Source organism: Papio anubis, chromosome X (assembly GCF_008728515.1).
Source record: "Papio anubis isolate 15944 chromosome X, Panubis1.0, whole genome shotgun sequence".
NCBI classification, from domain to species: domain Eukaryota; kingdom Metazoa; phylum Chordata; class Mammalia; order Primates; family Cercopithecidae; genus Papio; species Papio anubis.
In genome coordinates, this window is record NC_044996.1 from 130,161,548 (window position 1) to 130,181,294 (window position 19,747).

At 37.9% G+C, this 19,747-nt stretch overlaps 1 protein-coding gene across 2 annotated transcripts in view; it reads left to right on the forward strand.

The window, feature by feature from the left end:
- The window catches only part of PIR (pirin), a 112,112-nt gene that overhangs the window by 69,264 nt on the left and 23,101 nt on the right, over positions 1–19,747 (forward strand). For both annotated transcript variants that reach the window (XM_031660517.1, XM_021932407.2), the window contains exon 6: positions 1,786–1,870. In XM_031660517.1, coding sequence (XP_031516377.1) covers positions 1,786–1,870 — 85 coding nt within the window. The remainder of the gene's footprint in view (positions 1–1,785; positions 1,871–19,747) is intronic.

Sequence of the window (19,747 nt, forward strand, 5' to 3'; positions counted from 1 at the left end):
TGTGTATATATGTATGTTAAATCCCATGTATAGTAATATGGTTATTGACAGTATATAGAATAGTAATACAGTTATTGACAGTATATATATATGTGTGTGTGTGTACTGTACTTCATATATACCTTCATATTACATATATCGACTGTCAGTAACTGTATTACTATACATGGAGTTTTCCATTATGAAACATCATTCGATAAATATTTATTGAACACCTAGTATTTGACAGAATAGTGGGTTGGCCCTGAGAATTCAGTGGTAACAAAGGCAGAAATGTTCATGTCCTCATGGAACTTGCATCATTACTCTCCACAAAATTATGCCTTTATCAAGGAGAGTAAATAATTCTGGGCTCCAGATTCTTTTTGTCTAAAAATGCATGTATTTAATGAATGTAATCTTTTAATTAACATGTAACGTATACACAGAGAAGTACACAGATCAAGTATACAGCTCAAAGAATGTTTACCAAGTAAACACACCCATAAAAGCAGCAGCCAGGTTAAGAAACAGAACATTACCAGCCCCCAGAAGCCCCTTTAAAATCCTTTTCTAGTTACTAACCTTCCCAAGGTAACTAATTTTCTGACTTCTGACACCATAAATTAATTTTGGCTTGTTTTGAACTTTGTAGAAGTGGAATCATATGGTGTATGATCTTCTGTGTCTGTCTTCATTTGCTCAATATTATGCCTGTGAAATTCACCTGAGTTATTGCATGTAGTTGAGTTCATTCATTCTTCTTGGTGTATAGTATTCCACTGTATATTACATTTCATTTATCCATTCTATTATTAAAGACATTTGGGCTATTTCCAGTTTGGGGCTGTTATCAGGTCTGTTACTATTAAGGTACTTGTGTCTGTCTTTAGGTGACTGTTAGGTATACACCTATGAGTTGGAATATTGGGTCATAGATTATGCATATATTCATCTGTACTACACATGGCCAAGCAGCTTCCCAAAGTGTTTATACCAAGTTGTCCCACCGTCAGTGTATGAAAATTCCAGTTACTACACATCCATGTCAAGCTTAAGGTTACGTGCTTTTTCATTTTCATGTGCATTTTAAGTTTAAAAAGTAGACTAGAACCACCGGAGCTTTGTGATAAACAATGAGACATCATAAAGTTTGTAGCAACAGTTCTAATCCCTTGAATTTTAGTCTATGCCAATGATTCAGGATGATATTATATTAAATTAGAAACTCTGCTTAACTCTTGATGGAATAAAAGTTACTGTTTACAATGGAAAATCCTGCAAAAGTTTGCCTTTCTTACATTTGGAGTTGTGGCTTTTTTAAGCGAGCAGTGTCGGACCATTTTTGTTAGCCAGAGGGCCAAGTAAGAAAAAATAAAAAATATGTACAGGTCACATTTTTAAATTTCAAAATGGAAATGGCTTTCTTGAGACATGGGGAAGAAACATACATTTGGTTGTGAGATAACCTACCATATCAAGTGGAAGACGGGAGGTGGGAAAGTTGGAGCAACTATTGGCCAGTAAAATGTTACTATTGGACCGTATTTGAGAACTGGCTGTAGGGAGACAGCTGTCATCCTGAAATTAACTTGTCAACCACACTGTAAAGGTAGGAGGGCTAACTTCCAGACCAAGACCATTAAGAGGGGCTGTTTTAGCAGCCCACCTCAGCTTTAACACTTCCCTAGGAGAAACTATAAATATAATGGATCCAGGCCCAGGCCTATTACAGAAGGGCCTGCTGAAGGAAAGAAGAACCTTATTCTTAGAAAAAAACACTGATGGTTTCCTTTTCCTTTTCAGTCCAAGGTTTACACTCGCACACCAACCTTATATTTGGACTTCAAATTGGACCCAGGAGCAAAACATTCCCAACCTATTCCTAAAGGTATGATGGGTTCTGGGGTTTAGTAGTCATGTCAGGAAAAAAAACAAAAACCAGCAAAGGGCTGTTTTCTCTGGAATGTACTTGTTTCTGAAACTCAGCACAAAGTTCTATGAACTCTGTTTATGTTTAATTGTGTTTAAATTGACAAATACTGCTGGGACCTTTCAAGTTAAGAAAATCAGGAAGAAGCCGGATGTGGTGGCTCACACCTGTAATCCCAGCACTTTGGGAGGCCGAGGCGGGTGGATCACGAGGTCAGGAGATCGAGACCATCCTGGCTAACACAGTGAAACCCCATCTCTACTAAAAATACAAAAACTAGCTGGGTGTGGTGGCGCACGCCTGTAGTCCCAGCTACTCGGGAGGCTGAGGCAGAAGAATCGCTTGAACCCAGGAGGAGGAGGTTGCAGTGAGCCGAGATCGCGCCACTGCACTCCAGCCTGGGAGACATAGCAAGACTCCATCTCAAAAAAAAAAGAAGAACTCACAGTATGTTAGGGCCAGACCTTGTGGGCCATACCTCTCGATTTACAGGTGTGGAAGGCCTAAAACATTGGTCACTTGCTCAAGGCCACCCAAACACTTATTGGATGAGGTAGGGCAAGGAAAATACCCCTGTCTCCTGACTTTCCAGCTCGTGTTGACTCACAGTGTTCCTGAAGGCAAATTCAGACCTGTGTTACTTATACACAAGTGCATACTTGATTGAGATACAGGTTTTGCTTGATATAGGTTACATAACATAACCTTGTTATGTAAAGGTTACCTTTAGATTGACATTTGCATCCAAAGAATAATTAGAAAATTCCCAAGTATTTAAGGCCTATTTTTTTTTTTTTTTTAATTCTGGCTAATTTTTATAATTTTTTTTTTTTTTTTCTGTAGACATGGGGTCTCACTCTGTTACCCAGGCCAAAGTGCAGTGGCATGATCATAGCTCACTGCAGCCTTGAACTCCTGGGCTTAAGTGATCCTCTTGCCTCAGCCTCCCAAGTAACTGAGACTACAGATGTGTGCCACTATGCCCAGCCAATTTTTTAATTCTTTTGTAGAGGCGGGGGTTTCACCACGTTGCCCAGGCTGGTCTCAGATTCCTGGCCTTAAGTGATGCTACTGTCTTGGCCTCCCAAAGCATTGGGATTTCAGGCATGAGCCATTGTGTCTGCTCTATTTTTAAATAATTTTATTTTTTTATTAACACACAATAGATGTACATATTTTCAGGGTACTTGTGATAATTTAATACAGTCATATAATTTGTAAAGATCAAGTCAGTATAATTAGGATATTCATTACCTTAAATATTTGTCTTTTCTTTATGCTAGAAACATTTGAATTATTCTTTTCTAGCTGTTTGGAAATATACAAAGATTGTTGTAAACAATAGTCATCCTACTGATCTATCAAACACCAGTTCTTATTTCTTCTATCAAATTGTATATTTGTACTCATTAATCAATTCTCTTTATCCCTCCCAGACCCCTACCCTTCGTGTCCTCTAGTAACCATCAGTCTTCATGAGATCTTTATGAGATCCGCTTTTTTACTCCCATATAAGAGTGAGAATGTGCGATATTTGTCTTTCTGTGCCTGGCTTATTTAACTGAATGTCCTCTCCAGGTTGCTGCAGATGACAGGATATCATTCTTTTTACAGCTGAATAATATTTCATTGTGTATTTATATCACATTTTCTTTATCCATTCATCTATTACTGGGCACTTAGGTTGATTCTACGTTTTGTCCATTGTGAATAATGCTGCAATAAACATGGGAGTGCAGGTATTTCTTTGATATATTGATTTTTTTTTCTTTTAAATATGTACCCAACAGTTGAATTGCTGGATTATATGGTAGTTCTATTTTTAGTTTTTTTTGAGGACCCATACTGCTTTCCATAATGGTTGTACTAATTTACATTCTCACTGACTATATACAAGGGTTCCCCTTTCTCCACATCCTCACCAGCATGTGTTATTCCCTTTTTGATAACAGCCATTTTAACTGGGGTGAGATGATGTCTCATTGTGGTTTTGATTTGCATTTCTCTGATGATTAGTGATGTTGAGCATTTTTTTCATACACCTATTGTCCATTTGTATGTCTTCTTTTGAGAAATGTCTATTCCGAGCTTTTGCCCATTTTAAAATTGGATTTCTTTTTGCTATTGAATTGTTGAGCTCCTTATATATTCTCATTATTTATCCCTTGTCAGATGGGTAGTTTGCAGATATTTTCTCCCATTCTGTGGGTTGTCTCTTCACTTATTATTATTATTATTTGTTTGTTTGTTTTTGTTTTTGTTTTTTTTGAGACAGAGTCTTGCTCTGTCACCCAGGCTGGAGTACAGTGGTGTGATCTCAGCTCACTGCAACCTCCGCCTCCTGGGCTCAAGCAGTTCTCCTGCCTCAGCCTCCCAAGTAGCTGGGATTACAGGTGTGTGCCACTACACCTGGCTAATTTTTGTATTTTTAGTAGAGATGTGGTTTAATCATGTTGGCCAGGCTGGTCTTGAACTCCTGGCCTCAAGTGATCTGCCTGCCTTGGCCTCCCAAAGTGCTGAGATTACAGGCGTGAGCCACCACACCCAGCCTCATCTTATTGATTGTTTCCTTTGCTGTGCAGAAGCATTTGAGCTCGATATAACATCATTTGTCTATTTTTGCTTTGGTTGCTTGTGCTTTTGAGGTCTTACACAAAATATCTTAGTCCAGTCCAATGTCCTGGAGATTTTCCCCAATGTTTACTTTTAGAAGTTTCATATTTTGAGGTCTTAAATTTAAGTCTTTAATTCATTTTGATTTGATTTTTGTTTATGGCAAGAGATGGGGGTCTAATTTCATTCTTCAGCATAGGAATATCCAGTTTTCCCAGCACCATTTATTGAAAAGACTGTCTATTCCTCAGTGTATGTTCTTAGCACTTTTGTCAAAAATGAGTTCCATTGGTCTATGTGTCTGTTTTTATGCCAATACCATGCTGATTTGGTTGTTATAGCTCTGTAGTATAATTTGAAGTCAGGCAGTGTGATGCCTCCAGCTTTGTTCATTTTGCTCAGGATTGCTTTGGCTATTTGGGGTCTTCTGTGGTTCCATATAAGTTTTAGGATTCATTTCTGTGAATAGGATTGGCATTTTGATGGGGATTGCATTGAATCTGTAAATTGCTTTGGGTAGTATTACCATTTTAGTGATATTAATTCTTCCAATCCGTGAGCACAGAATAGCTTTCAATTTTTTTGTGTCCTTTTCAATTTCTATCATCAGTGTTTTATAGTTTTCCTTGTATAGACTTTTCACTTCTTTGGTTGATTCCCAGGTATTTTATAATCTTTCTTCGTAACCATTGTAAATAGGATTGCTTTCTTGATTTTTTTTTTTCCGATTGTTCGCTGTTGGTGTATATAAATGCTACTAATTTTTTATGTTGATTTCATATCCTGCAACTTTACCAAATTTGTTTATTAGTTTTAATGGTTTTTTTTTTTTTTTTTGGTGGAGTCTTTAAGTTTTTCTTAGTATAAGACCATGTAATCTGTGAACGAGACTAGTTTGACTTCTTCCTTTTCTATTTGAATGCCCTTTATTTTTTTTTCTCTTGCCTAGTTGCTCTCGCCAGGACTTCCAGTATTATGTTGAATAAAAGTGGTTAAAATAGGCATCTTTTTCTTGTTCCAGATCTTAGAGGAATTCAGTTATTCAATTGAATTCTTTCAGTTTTTTCCCATTCAATATGGTGATAGCTGTGGGTTTGTCATAATAAGGCCTTTATTATTTTGAGGCACGTTGATTCTATATCCAGTTTGTTAAAGGTTTTTGTCATAAAGAGATGTTGAATTTTATTGAATGCTTTTTCAGCATCTATTGAAATAATAAGGTTTTTTCTTCTTGATTCTGTTAATGTGATGTGTCACATTTATTGGTTTGTGTGTGTTGAAACATCCTTGCATCCTTGGGATGAATCACACTTGATCATGGTGAACAATCATTTTAAGGTGCTGTTGAATTCAGTTTGCTAGTATTTTGTTGAGAGTTTTACATCTATGTTCATCAGAAATATTGACCTGTGGTTTTCTTTTTTGGTTGCGTTCTTGTCTGGTTTTGGTATCAGGGTAATGCTGGCCTCATAGGATAAATTTGGAAGTACTCCCTCCTCTTCAGTCTCTTTGAAGAGTTTCAGTAGGATTGGTATTAATTTGTCTTTAAATGTTTGGTAGAATTCAGCAGTGAGGCCATCAGATCTTGGGCTTTTTTTTTTTTTTTTTTTTTGTTTTGGTTTTTTTATAGATTATGGCCATTTTTTTTTTTTTTTTTTTTTTTTTTTTTTTTTAATGGGAGACTTATTATGGCTTCTATCTCATTACTAGTTATTGCTTTGTTGAAGTTTTCTATTTCTTCATGGTTCAATCTTGGTAGGTTGTATGTATCCAGGAATTTATCCATTTTTTCTAGGTTTTCCAATTTCTTGGCATATAGTTCTTCATAGTAGTCTCTAATGATTCTTTGTATTTCTGTGGTCTCAGTTACTGTGTCTTCTTTTTCATTTCTGATTTTATTTATCTGGGTCTTCTCTCATTTATTCTTAGTCCAGCTAAAGGTTTGTCAATTTTATTTACCTTTTCAAAAAACCAACTTTTCATTTCATTGATCTTCTGTATTTTTTTGTCTCAATTTCATTTACTTCTACTCTGATCTTTATTATTTCTTTCCTTCTACTAATTGTGGATTCCATTCTGGCTATTTAAGTACAGAAAAATTTTAGATTAATTCACTTAAACATAAGCCTTCACTATGCATGATTTTTATAACAATAAGTATACCTGTATGTGTGCTTTAACCTTTTAGTGCAGTGCTTTTATCTTTTACTTTTGAGTAGTTTTCCTCCAATCCCTTGTCCTCCCTTATCTATGTCCAGTACCCTTGCTATATAGATCACAGGTATATCCTTGAATTGTATCTTGCTGTATCTTTCTCCACACTTATTTTTCTACATATATGTGCATTCAAATATATGCAGATATCAGGTTATTTTGTCATTTTACTAAAATGGAATCGTAGCTACTCTTTTACATCCTGTTTATTTGACTGAAAAAATACCCCATGGAAATCCTTCCCAATTTACTTATATAGTTCCTTTTGTTTTGTTTTGTTTAAGAGACAGGGTTTCTCTGTGTCACCCGGGCTGGAGTAAAGTGGCACAATTATATCTCACTGCAACCTCGAACTCCTGTGCTCAAGAGATCGTCCCACCCCAGCCTCCCAAGTAGCTAGGACTACAGTCTCTCATCATTAACGGTAGCTTCTTTTAACGGTGATATTCTACATCATCTAAATACATGCTATGATGAATTTAGCTACTTTCTATCAATGAGAATTCACTTTGTTCGTAGCGCTTGGCTACAGCTAACTGGTCTGCAGTGAATACCCTTGTATATCTGCCTTCCCATGTGGAAATTTATTTTGATGAGACAGGTTTCCTGGGATGGTCACCAGGTCTGTGCATGCTTAGTTTTAAAAGACATTGTCAGGTTGCAATCCAAAGAGGCAGTCACACTTTCTATTATCACTATATAGAATACCAGTTTCTCCATGATCCCACTAGCAGGAAGTCTATGGTTCGTGTTCATTTTTGCTCTGCTCTCAGACATCACCTTATATTGCCTCCTGAGAGAATGTATATCTGTCAGTTTACAAAGGTGTATTTGCATTTTATTTTGTCATCATGAATTTTAAACCTGAGATTTGTTTTCAAACACGTTTTGTGGTTGTTGTTGTTGTTGTTGTTGTCGTTGTTGTTTTGAGATGAAGTCTTGCTCTGTCACGCAGGCTGAAGTGCAGTGGTATGATCTCGGCTCACTGCAACCTCTGCCTCCCGGGTTCAAGCGATTCTCCTGCCTCAGCCTCCCGAGTACCTGAGACTACAGGTTCATGCCACCATGCCTGGCTAATTTTTGTATTTTTAGTAGCGACGGGGTTTGACCATGTTGCCCAGGCTGCTCTTGAACTCCTGACCTCAGGTGATCTGCCCACCTTGGCCTCCCAAAGTTGGGATTACAGGTGTGAGCCACTGCGCCCACCCTCAAACACATTTTTTTGTTTGTTTGTTTGACATGGAGTTTCGCTCTTGTCACCCAGGCTAGAGTGCAATGGCACGATCTCGGCTCACTGCAACCTCTGCCTCCTCGGTTCAAGTGATTCTCCTGCCTCAGCCTCCCAAGTAGCTGAGATTACAGGTGCCCGCCACCACGCCTAGCTAATTTTTGTATTTTTAGCAGAGATGGGGTTTCACCATGTTGGCCAGGCTGGTCTCGAGCTACTGACCTCAGGTGATCCACCCGCCTCGGCCCCCCAAAGCACTGGGATTACAGTCATGAGCCACCACACCTGGCCTCAAAAATACTTTTATAGGGATACAACAGGAAATAGCTTAGAAATGCACATTTAGCATTGAGCATCTGTAAACCCACTTTAAACAAGTGTGTTATGAACCCAGCTATGAAGCAAAAGATCCTTTCTTTTCCAATACATCACTTTTAGTTACAGTGTTCTCTCTTTCTCAGTCTGTCTGTCTGTACCTCTCTCTCTCCCTCCCTCCCCTATCTCTCTCTCTTTCACAAACACACACACACACACACACACACACACACTCATCCATGCTTCCACTGCATTAGGTGACAAATACAAAGTTCGAAGTTTCTCTGTTTAGTGCCAAACAATTAATTCAAGTATTATAAAGTACTCATTATTTGCAGCTTTGATAGTCCTGGCTGCCTGTCGTGAGATATACTGGATGGTAAAATTATGCTGTATAAATTTTATTATGAAGTAATTCAAATCAAGGTCACCATTTGTCTTTTTTTCCCCACCTTTCCAGGTCAAATTCCATCACAAACTCCAAGGACTGTCCAAATTCTTTTTATTTGGGTGCTTTGTTGTATCAAATATTTTGTGAAATGTGTAGGCCATTGGCTGAGTCCTGGACATGTTTTGTTTATAGTATTTTGATTGTTTTGTTACTCATGGTAAAGGGATTTGACATGGATATCTGGGTTATGTTTGGCTTTTGGCATAAGCTTTGCAGTGTAACTAATTTAATGTTGACTTGGTTGTATCATTACCAGACTAATTGGATAGGAATAGAAGCATACACTGCTACCATCCCATCCCTGATACTGGGAAAATGCATATATCCCAAGGGAAATACAGTTAAGGGAGACTGAACACGTTTCTCATGAATCAGACTAGGTTTTATCTGAATTCCTCCCCATAAATACTATTTGAATCGATTTTTACCATCTCTTTATTTCCTTCAGGCTAGGCACGTTTCTCTTGGGTTGTGCTAATCTTGCAGAAAACAGATGTTTCATGCAGTGATGATTTGGAAGGAAGTATATATCAGGAATTGAGCTGGACGGTGCATCACTTACAAAGAATCTAATTTGTTGAGTCTCTGACAGTACCAGATTCCTTTCTCATTGGTCACACGTTTTTCATATTAGATCTTGGCTAAAATAAGAGTAAGTAGTTTTTTAATGGTGACTTTTACCATCTCTTGCAAGGCGCAAGGCAATCTGAATTTCCTTTTGCTGTAAACTGATATACAGATAACACTGTTTGTTACCATTAATTTTGAAGGACATAAATCTGTATTTCTAGGAAAACATCAACCTTTTCCAAGAAACATGTGCCTTCTGGTCCTCATGTCCCCCCTTGTCTTCTGACTGACTGTATCACAGTTTGGCCCTCAACAGCCACTCTGTTTATTTTCCTTTTTCTTTTACAGCACCTTTGCTTCTAGATACTTAAAGGCAGGATCTGGAATGTTAAAAATGGAGAGCTGTTATGGGAAAAACTTGATTTTACGAACCTTTTTGCTTTTCCTCACCTTATAACTTTTCCTTTACAGTAAATGTAGATCAATAAACAAAATTTCTTTATAAACCATATAGTCTACCCCTCTGTGGTAAGCAAAATAATGTCCCCCCAAAGATGTCCACATCCCAGTTTCCAGAATCTGTGTATATGTTATGTTCCATGGCAGAAACGACTTTGCAGATGTGACTAAGTTAATGCTGCTGAGATAGGGAGATTAGCCTGGATGATGTAGGTGGACCCAGTGTCATAATGAGAATCTAAATAAGAGAAACAGGAAGACGGGGAGTCAGAGTTAGAGAAGGACATGTGACAATAGAAGCAGAGGTCAGAGAGAGTGATTTGATTACTGGTTTTGAAAATGGAAGGTCCCACAAGCCAAGGACTAGTGGCAGCCTCTAGAAGTTGAAAAAGGCAAGAAAACAAATTTCCCCCTACAGCCTCCAGGAAGAATGCAGTTCTGCTTGATTTTAGATATATGAGGCTCATTTTGGGGCTTCTGACCTCCAGAACTGTAAGATAAAAGTTTTTGTTACTTTAAGGCACTAAGTTTTAGAGTAATTTGTTATAGCAGCAATAGGAAACTGATACACCCTTTTAAATGTTGTCAATATATTTTTGCTTCTGTGTTTATGGGGGAAAAAAAAGAAAAGGAGCTACATCTTCCTTGATTAAAAAGTAGATTTTAATGCCATACATACAGTAGCTACTTGGTAAGTCACATTAGTATATATTTAAATAAGTCTTATTGTATTAATGATCTATATGCTGCATAACAAATTACCCCAAAACTTTATGCCTTAGAACAACGTGTATTGTCTTGCAGTGTCTCACAACTTAGCTGTGTACTGTTACAAGGCTGATCGAAGTGTCAACTGGGGGCTGGGCGCTGCGGCTTACACCTGTAATCTTAATACTTTGGGAGGCTGAGGCGGGCAGATCACTCAAGGCCAAAAGTTTGAGACCAGCCTGGCCAACATGGCGAAACCCCACCTCTACCAAAAATACAAAAATTAGCCAGGCATGGTCTTGCGGGCCTGTAGTCCCAGCTACTGGGGCAGTTGGGGTGGGGCGCAGAGGGGTGCTGAGGCATGAGAATTGCCTGAACCTGGGAGGCAGAGGTTGCAGTGAGCCAAGATCACCCACTGCAGTTTTCTGTCTCAGAAAAAATAAATAATTAAAGTGTCATCTGGGGCTGTGGTCATCTCAAGGCTTGACTGAGAAGGATGTGCTTCCAAGCTCACACTCATGTGGTTGTTTTCAGCATTCAGTTCCTCAAGGGTTGCTGGCTAGAGTCTGCTCTCTGGTTTTGGCCATAAGGGGCTCTATATAGGGCAGCTCACAACATGGCCGCTGACTTCATCAGAAGGCACAAGGATGAGCAAGATGGAAGCCAGAGACTTTATGTAACCTAATCTCAGAAGGGACATTGCATCAGTTTTGCTATATTCTGCTAGTTAGAAGCAAGACTCTAGCCACAGCCCATACTCAGAGAGAGGGAATTACATAGGGCAATACGGGAGGCAGGTTCAGGCAGACGTCTTAGAGTCGACCTCCACACTTATGATCTTGGTTGAAAGTACCACACATTTTTCCATACGGTCAATGACTCAAAAACAAATAGTGATTTTTTTCTCTCTCGCATTTGTGACTTTTAAAAATGACTTGAGTAAACCTCGAAAAATGCATAGTGATTTTTCCACAGGCTTCTTGCCTGTTTTTTCATAGTCATTCTCTACTTTTAAGGAGAATGCCCCAAACATGAATGATTCATGTAGAATTTTACATTTTGAGTCTTGTCATAGAGAGAAAAAGCCTATTTAATTCATGAGTGATTTTTTTGCAGAGCTTTCTACTTCCCAGCAGTACATTAGGCTATTCAATCATGGTTCCCTTCATACTTAGAATATATACATAACAATTATGGATGTAAATCTATAGGTCTTCAGAACAGTGATTAACATGAATCAGAGCCTGAAATATAAAATTATTCGGGAAGAAGTTTAACATCATTTTCCTTTGACTAGGTTGTCTTTTTCATATTGATTTGTAAGAGCTCTTTATATATTCTGAATACTAGTCATTGTCAGTTATTTGTGTTGCAAATATCTTTTCTGCCTTGTTTTTTTTTTGTTTTTTTGTTATCTTTCTATACTATGTTTCTCTACTTTAATAAATAAAAATGCTTTAAATGTATCTATTGGCTCCTTAATGATTAGTGCTTTCTGTGGCTTCTTTAATCATCTTTCCCTAACCCAAGATCATAAAAATGTACTCTCTATTATAAGTGCTTTGTTGTTTTGCCTTTCATATTGATGTATTTATTTCACCTGGATTATTTTAAAATTATTTTTTAAATTGGTAAAATTGTATGTATTTATCATATACAACTTGGTGTTTTGAAGTATATATACACTGTGGAATGACTGAATTTAACTAATTAACATGCGTTACCTCACATAGTTATCATTTTTGTGATGAGAACACTTTATATTCACTCAGCATTTTTCAAGAATACAATACATTGTTCTTAACTGTAGTCACCATGTTGTACAATAGATCTCTTGAACTTATTTCTACTATTTAACTGAAATTTTGTATCCTTTGATGAAATTGGTTTTCATGTATGGTAAGATACAATTATATTTTTTAAAACATGGTTTGAAACACAGGAAAAAATGACAAAAATCCATGATGGAGAATGCCATGAACACTTTAAGGGGTTCACAATTCACTGAATCATCATATAGTAATAATAATCATTATAGCTAACATTTATTAAATGCCTATTGTTTGCCAGAAACTGCTCTAAGAACCTCCCCTATCCTTAGAATTAACACCTGCAATCCTCACAATCCTGTGAGGTAAGGATTATGATTATTTCATTTTTCAGATGAGGAAACTGAGGTACAAAGAGATTAAGTAACTTAAGATCAATCAGCTAGTGAGTAATGGGACTGAGTTTCTGCTAGGACTCTTAACTGCCATCTTGTCCTGCACCAAACGAAAACATGGACCTTTAGTGACCAGTACTCTATTAGTAGTGCCTTGGGCATATTGGTAAATAAATCCAAAATTTTGCACATAGGTTAGAAAAAGGACTATTCTTGAAAATGTTTAGATGAGTAATATAATCAGTATGAAATTTGTGTTGTATTTTTCTGTTATGTCACCTTTAGGAGAGAGCAGATTAAATTGATGATCAATGTAAAGTAAAAACCTATTCTAAGAATTTAAATATATTTCTATTTTGGCAGGGGTGTATTTTTTTTTTCATATTTTACAGGGGCTTTTAAAAATCTTTTTCTCAGGCTGGGCATGGTGGCTCACACTTGTAATCCACACACTTTGGGGGACTGACACAGGCGAATCACTTGAGGCCAGGAGTTCGAGACAAGCCTGGGCAACAAAGTGAGACTCTGTCTGTAATTTTAAAAAAAGACCTCTTTCTCTTAAAAACAGTTAGGTGTCCAAATACATCCTGAAGTAATCTTAGGGGTATTTATGACTTTCCTGCTAATTTCAGGTTTCTATTATTTTTTGAATATTTAATCCTTAAAATTCTGTATATTTTAGATCTTAATAGTCTATAAACTTGGCTTCAATCTAAGTTCGAATGCTTAAACTAGTTTCTGTTTTATAGTGCTAAATAGAATTTTATGATTATGTCTACATTATTTGAATTATTTTCTGATTTTTTTTCTGAGCAATTAAAAACCGGTTGTGAATACTGTATATCTGAAGAGGAGACAAGTTCTGTTCAAATAAAACCAAGAAATAGTAATAGCGTATATTACTTTAGTTAAAAATTGTATTAAATGTCTTGATGAGAAAACTTCAATGCGTCATTGTACACTTAGTCTCTAAAGAGCAGGATACAATTATTATGTGTCGATTTTAAACTTTTTTTAAAGAGCAGGATAAGCTTCTAGAGCATTCTAATACATTTTTAGTACTATTGTATTAGCAAGAAAATAATCAGCAGGGTTTACCCTCCAGTGGGCTAGGCTTCATTCTGGGCATGCAGAAGGCTGTATTCTGAGTTTACATTCTAAAGAGCTTATATTGCTTATACATTTCTCATTCAAAATGTTAAATTTCATTTATTTCTCAGCTTTCCTGTTAGCTTCTGATGCAATGAGTGTTCAGTATTATGAATGTGGACCAAACCATAAGACAGGGTTCTCCTATAGGCTACAGTTGTGCTTGCTTAAAATACGGGATCCTGAGGGATGGCTCTTAATGTTATATGCCCATGGCTTATAAGCAGCCTGTAGTGTGATCATTCTGTAATGTAGAAAGTGCATTCTGAGTCTATTTTATTCTGGAAAACCAATTGTCTCAAGTGTTTTGATGTGTATACCATTGGGTTATATAGTTGGGCATTTTCTTACTGGTGTCACTCATCAAATTTGGTAAAATGGGCATTCTCATTTGTTTCCAATGGAATTCCCACAAGTTCAGGTAATAACCTATCTCTTTTCCAGATTGCAGAGTTACAAAGTTGACATTTCTTTATCTTGCGGTTTATGTTCAGTTATAAGATGGTGGTTAAATGCCTATTCTTGGCAAGTTAGTAGATCTTATGGTGCGCTGTCACTTGCTGTATGATCAGGGCAACCCAACTTATGTCACCAATTCTAGACTGCAGTGTTTGGTGGGACACAGACAGCATCCTTAATGCCATGAGGTTCTCGATGAGGATGTTTTGGGAGAAGTCCCAAAATGTAGACTTCTTTTGGGAAATGATGACCCTGCTGAGCTTTGCTCAGCAGTCGAAGAGACTAATTGGCTTGGTGTGAGGGGGGTACAGCAGGGAGCTTGGGGCCATCTCCATAGCAATGACCCTTCTCTGGCCAGGGTCACAGCCTCATCAGAAGTGTGTAACCTCTCCACATGCACAAATTTGAAGGAAAGTGGAAAGAGAAGAAAGGGGCAGGAAAATGAACTGATATTTGTTAAATACCTCCTAAGTGCCTGGCATTGTATAGAGAAGATTAAAAACATGTAACACGCATATGTATATACAGATGTATATGGACATTTATATATGTTTATATAGATATACAATATAAACAGTATGTTTGATGTTTCCCCATTAGACTGTGTTCATCACAACTCTGTGTTATATGTATTCATTCCTTATTTTACAAAGCAGCAAACAGGCTTAAAGAGATGAAGAGTCTGGTCCTAGATCTCCCTGAGGGTGATGCGCTGATGTTGAAACAGAAACTTTCTGCCTGTAATGGTGTGTGCTCGTTTTTGTTGCTGTTTGGTTGCTTAGTTGGTTTGTTTTCCATGGTTCTCCACAAAGCCTCCTTTAAGGTTTGCTGCTGTGCTTTGTTTCCCCGCTCCCCAAGGGGGAGTTGCTTAGATAGAATTAAATATGGAGGCGGGGCAGGCAGAGGGGCCATGATACTAGAGAAATGTAGGACCATATTGAGACGAATCTGTCTGTCAGGAGTTTGGGCTTGTCCTGGGAGAACAGGGAGCCATTGAAGGATTTTAAGTGGAGATTCTAAAAAGGTGCAATTTACGCATGTAGAAAATGGATTGGCAGCAACCAGTTAGGGGACATTTCTTTCACCTGTATGGTTTTTATCTTAAAGAAAAGATAGATATGAAATAAGTATGGCAAACATATGTGTTCATTATTTCCTCCTTTGTGCTCTTCTGAATTAAAAATTTAAGTATTGAAAATAAATGAAAATTCTCTAAATCTAGGAGGGACAGGGATTAGCAAACAATTCAATCAAATGAAGAAACATCAAATAAACCCAAACTGAGGGACATTCTATAAAATAACTGATCTGTACTTATAATGAAAGAAAAAGACTGAGGAACTGTTTCAAATGAAAGAAGATTAGACATGATAACTAAGTGCAGCGTGTGATCGCAGATTGGATCCTGGCCTAGAAATTTATTTCTCCTTTTCCATAAAAGGCATTACTCAGATGATTGACACAATTTGAATATCTGTACATAGATAGTAGCATTGTATCAATGTTAATTTCATAATTTCCATAAGTGCACTATAGTTTTGTGAGAAAATATCTTTGTTTTTAGGAAATACATACTGAAAATTATTTCAAGGTAAAGGGGCTATGTGTCTGCAAATTACTCTCAAATATTTCAGAAAAAAAAAGAATGACATATATTTATAGCGAGAAGAATGATAAAGCATATATGTAAACATGTTAGCTTTGGGGGAAATCTAGGTGAATGGTGTACAATAATTCTCTGTAGTATTTTTGCAACTTTTTGGTATGTCTGAAATTATTTTAAAATAAAAATTATAAAGAATTTTATGGAAGGAGGAGCGGGAGGGAAGAACCAGGCCGGTCTGTGTCTTGTCCTAGGAGGCCAGGGTTGAGGTCCAAGATGAGGGAGTTACCTGCCAAAGCTGATGTGGGGACTTCCGGTGGGGTGGGGGTTGCGGGCATGGGAGGAGGCTCTTAGGAACCAGGGTTGCTTTGGGGTCTGGCAATTAGTGTGACCCAGAGTTTGTGAAGGGTTGCAATCTCTCCTTAGCCCAGTGCCCTTATCTCTGTTAATGGTGTTGGTGTGTCACCAGGCCATGTTTTTCTATTTTTTCTGCACATACAGGTGGTAAGGAATACTTGTAAATTCATTGGAATAATGAACTCTAAAACTGAGCAGAAGGAAAATGACCTGGGTTAAGGCAAGGAATGTAGGCTGAGGAAAGCTCTCACTAGGGACGTTTGCAAGAATTAGGAGCCTCCCTGGAAATGAGAGCAACTGTCACAGAAAATGATTTACATATTTTTTTAAAGTTTTGGGTTTTCAATGTTTGGCTAAAGGAGGTCTGACTTAAAATGCGTTGCTGACTTAACTGTCCTAGGGGGCCAGAACGAAAATGTGACCTCCTTCCCAACTCATTTTATTCGTCACTGCCCAAGGGAAGGCAAGAGCTTTTCGGCTGCAAAGAGACACTAGCTTGCAGACTATATTTGTAGAAGAAAGGAAAATGTAGCGGGGTGTGAACTCTGACAAAGCAATAAAAATTGGGGGATGGCATCAATTCTTGGTGCAGGACATAAAAGTGGGAGGAGAGGTGGGGGGAGAAAGAAAGATGAGAAGGAACTGAAAATCTCACAAGAGATCTCTTCGTTAATGCAATCCTGCTCTTAACAGGGAAGGAATTCTCATAAAACGCGGCTGTTGTTAAACATATAGTAAGCATTCATTAAATTTGGTATTTGTTTTCTTCTGCAGCAGGCTTAAGAAACAAAGCTTAGTGGAAATTAAACAAATTAATAGAAGCAAGTGCAGATAGGCATCATGCTAAAAAGAAAGAAAAAAGTAAATTGCCTTCATTCCTATTCCATGCCCTCTAACACTCTGTGCTTTCCAATCAGCAACATGAATTGTGCTATTATTGGCAAAGATGGACAATATATCCTAACAGAAGACTTTTACAAAGAGTAAAACTATATGAACGCACATAATAAATTGACTTGGCCATTCCTTTAAGCAGATGTTTGGACCTTCCAGATCATGTAAAAAGATAAAAAAGGAAAGAGAACAGACCTAGGCAATTATTTGTGGACCAGATTTCTGCTTGGAGGATGAACAGGAAGCAAAGCAGGTGGAGGAGAAATGAGATTAGAACAATCAAAATGAACTCAAATAAAAGCCTGGTTGAACTATTGAGAGTTTTGAGGTTTTGTCAAATGTGGTAACCATTTTTTAATACCTTTAAACCATGAATAGAGGATTCGTTGTGTAAATTACGACATGTGCTTACAATGGAATGCCATGCGGTTTTTCCCAAGGATGAGTTACTTCTCTATGTTTTGACATGGAAAGGTATCCAAAATAGAATATTGAGTTATTTCTAGTTTTTATTTATTTATTTATTTATTTTTTCGAGACGGAGTCTTGCTCTGTCACCCAGGCTGGAGTGCAATGGTGCTATCTCGGCTCACTGCAACCTCTGCCTCCCGGGTTCAAGAAATTCTCCTGTCTCAGCCTCCCGAGTAGCTGGGATTACAGGCACGTGCCACCACACCTGGCTAATTTTTGTATTCTTAGTAGAGACAGGGTTTCACCATGTTGGCCAGGTTGGTCTCGAACTCTTGACCTCATGATCTGCTCCCCTCGACCTTCTGAAGTGCTGGGATTACAGGTGTGAGCCACCGCGCCGGACCCAAGTTAGTTCTAGTTTTTAAGGAAATAACTTATAGTACATAAAAGAAAAAAAAAAAAAAAACTGAAAGCACAAATACCAAATTGCTAACAATATGTCAGAGTAGGAATGAAGATTGCAGAAAGATTTTCAGTTTAGATGTCCCACACTGTCATATTCTTAAAATATTTTTGAATTAATGTATTTTTTCATAATCAGAAAAAATGAAGCTATTGGTGCTCCGAAAAAGAAACTTAAACAATTGTCCGTGGAGAAATTTTTGAAAAAGCAGAGAAGAAATGAGTTTGGTTGTAGAGTATGATTATAAATCAGGCTAAATAGAAGTAGAAAAGCTCAGCATTCATTGGAAAACAGAGAAAGAAGTGTTCCAGCAGAGCCAGCCCATCCAGATAAGACATGGAATCTGGCTGTAAATTGTTAGCATGTGTTTTCAGCATCTACCATGGACCTCCCTGCATCAAAGGTGAACAATTTGCACACCCCAGTTATGCCTTATTGATTTTTGTATCTCTGTCTAAAGTACATGCCCATGGTAGATGTTCAGTAAATGATGGTAGACCAAGCTCGGAAGACTAAGTATGAGTGGGTTAATATGGGAGAAAAACGAGTAAGCTATGAATAAGTAACATTACTTTCAGAGAGTTTAAACTTATTCTAGTAAAATCTCAGAGAGGAAAAACTGTGAAATAGGAGGATGGGAAAATATTCTCTGGCACTTGCTCAAGTGCGTTTGTCTTGCCATCCTTCAGATTTTCTTAGTGAGACTTAATTTATGTTTTCTCAGTTATAGCTTTTCTTTTGTATCCAACTGGGCGTTTCAAGCCATCTGCCATGACAGTCATATCCTTGGAACATATTGTGGCCTCCTTGCTCCTTCTGCACTTGCCTTTGTTTACTCTGTCATCACGCTGACTCCTACACAGACTCCAGTGTGGGCTTTGTCCTTCCAGCATCGAACTGCGCCCTGCATTCTTTCCAGATCTCCTTTTCCACTGAAGGCACATGGAGGGATATCATGATTCCATTTTGACTGTGTCTTTTCTGGGTTCATATCTCTCAGTGGAAACATAGCATCTCTTCTGAGCCATAGATACAATATATAAACATCCATGAAAATCAGGTGTTGGTGCTGAAAGTGCAAATGGCCTATTGTCAGAGATTTTGATTTCTTGGCCCCATGGATCATGGTAGGAATCTGGTGAATCCTATGTACTCTCTTCCCAGAAAAATGTACATACTTGAAAAACTGTGTGAACAATTCCAGGGAATTCACAGGCCATCCTGGAGCCCATTTATACCCCAAAGATTATGTATCCCTGCATCCCTGGAACTGGTGCATATTCTATGTTAGGCTAGATAAAAAGAAGGAGTTCACTGGAACCAGAATGCAACTATAATGCACTGGAACTAGAATGCACTGATACTAGAATGCAACCAAGTACAAAAAAGCAGGCCGGATACGGTGGCTCACGCCTGTAATCCCAGCACTTTGGGAGGTCAAGGTGGGTGGATCACCTGAGGTCAGGAGTTTGAGACCAGCCTGGCCAACAGGGTGAAACCCCCATCTCTATTAAATAATTTTATAAATACAAAAATTACCCAGATGTGGTGGCGTGTGCCTGTAATCCCAGCTACTAGGGAGACTGAGGCAGGAGAATCACTTGAATCTAGGAGGCAGAGGTTGCAGTGAGCCGAGATGGCGCCACTGCACTTCAGCTCAAAAAAAAAAAAAAAAAGCGTATTTCTAGCATCATCTTCACACTTCAGACACTTTGGAGGCACAACAAATGGAAAATAAAGCCAGACTGGAGTGTTGCAGTTACTATCATAACATTAC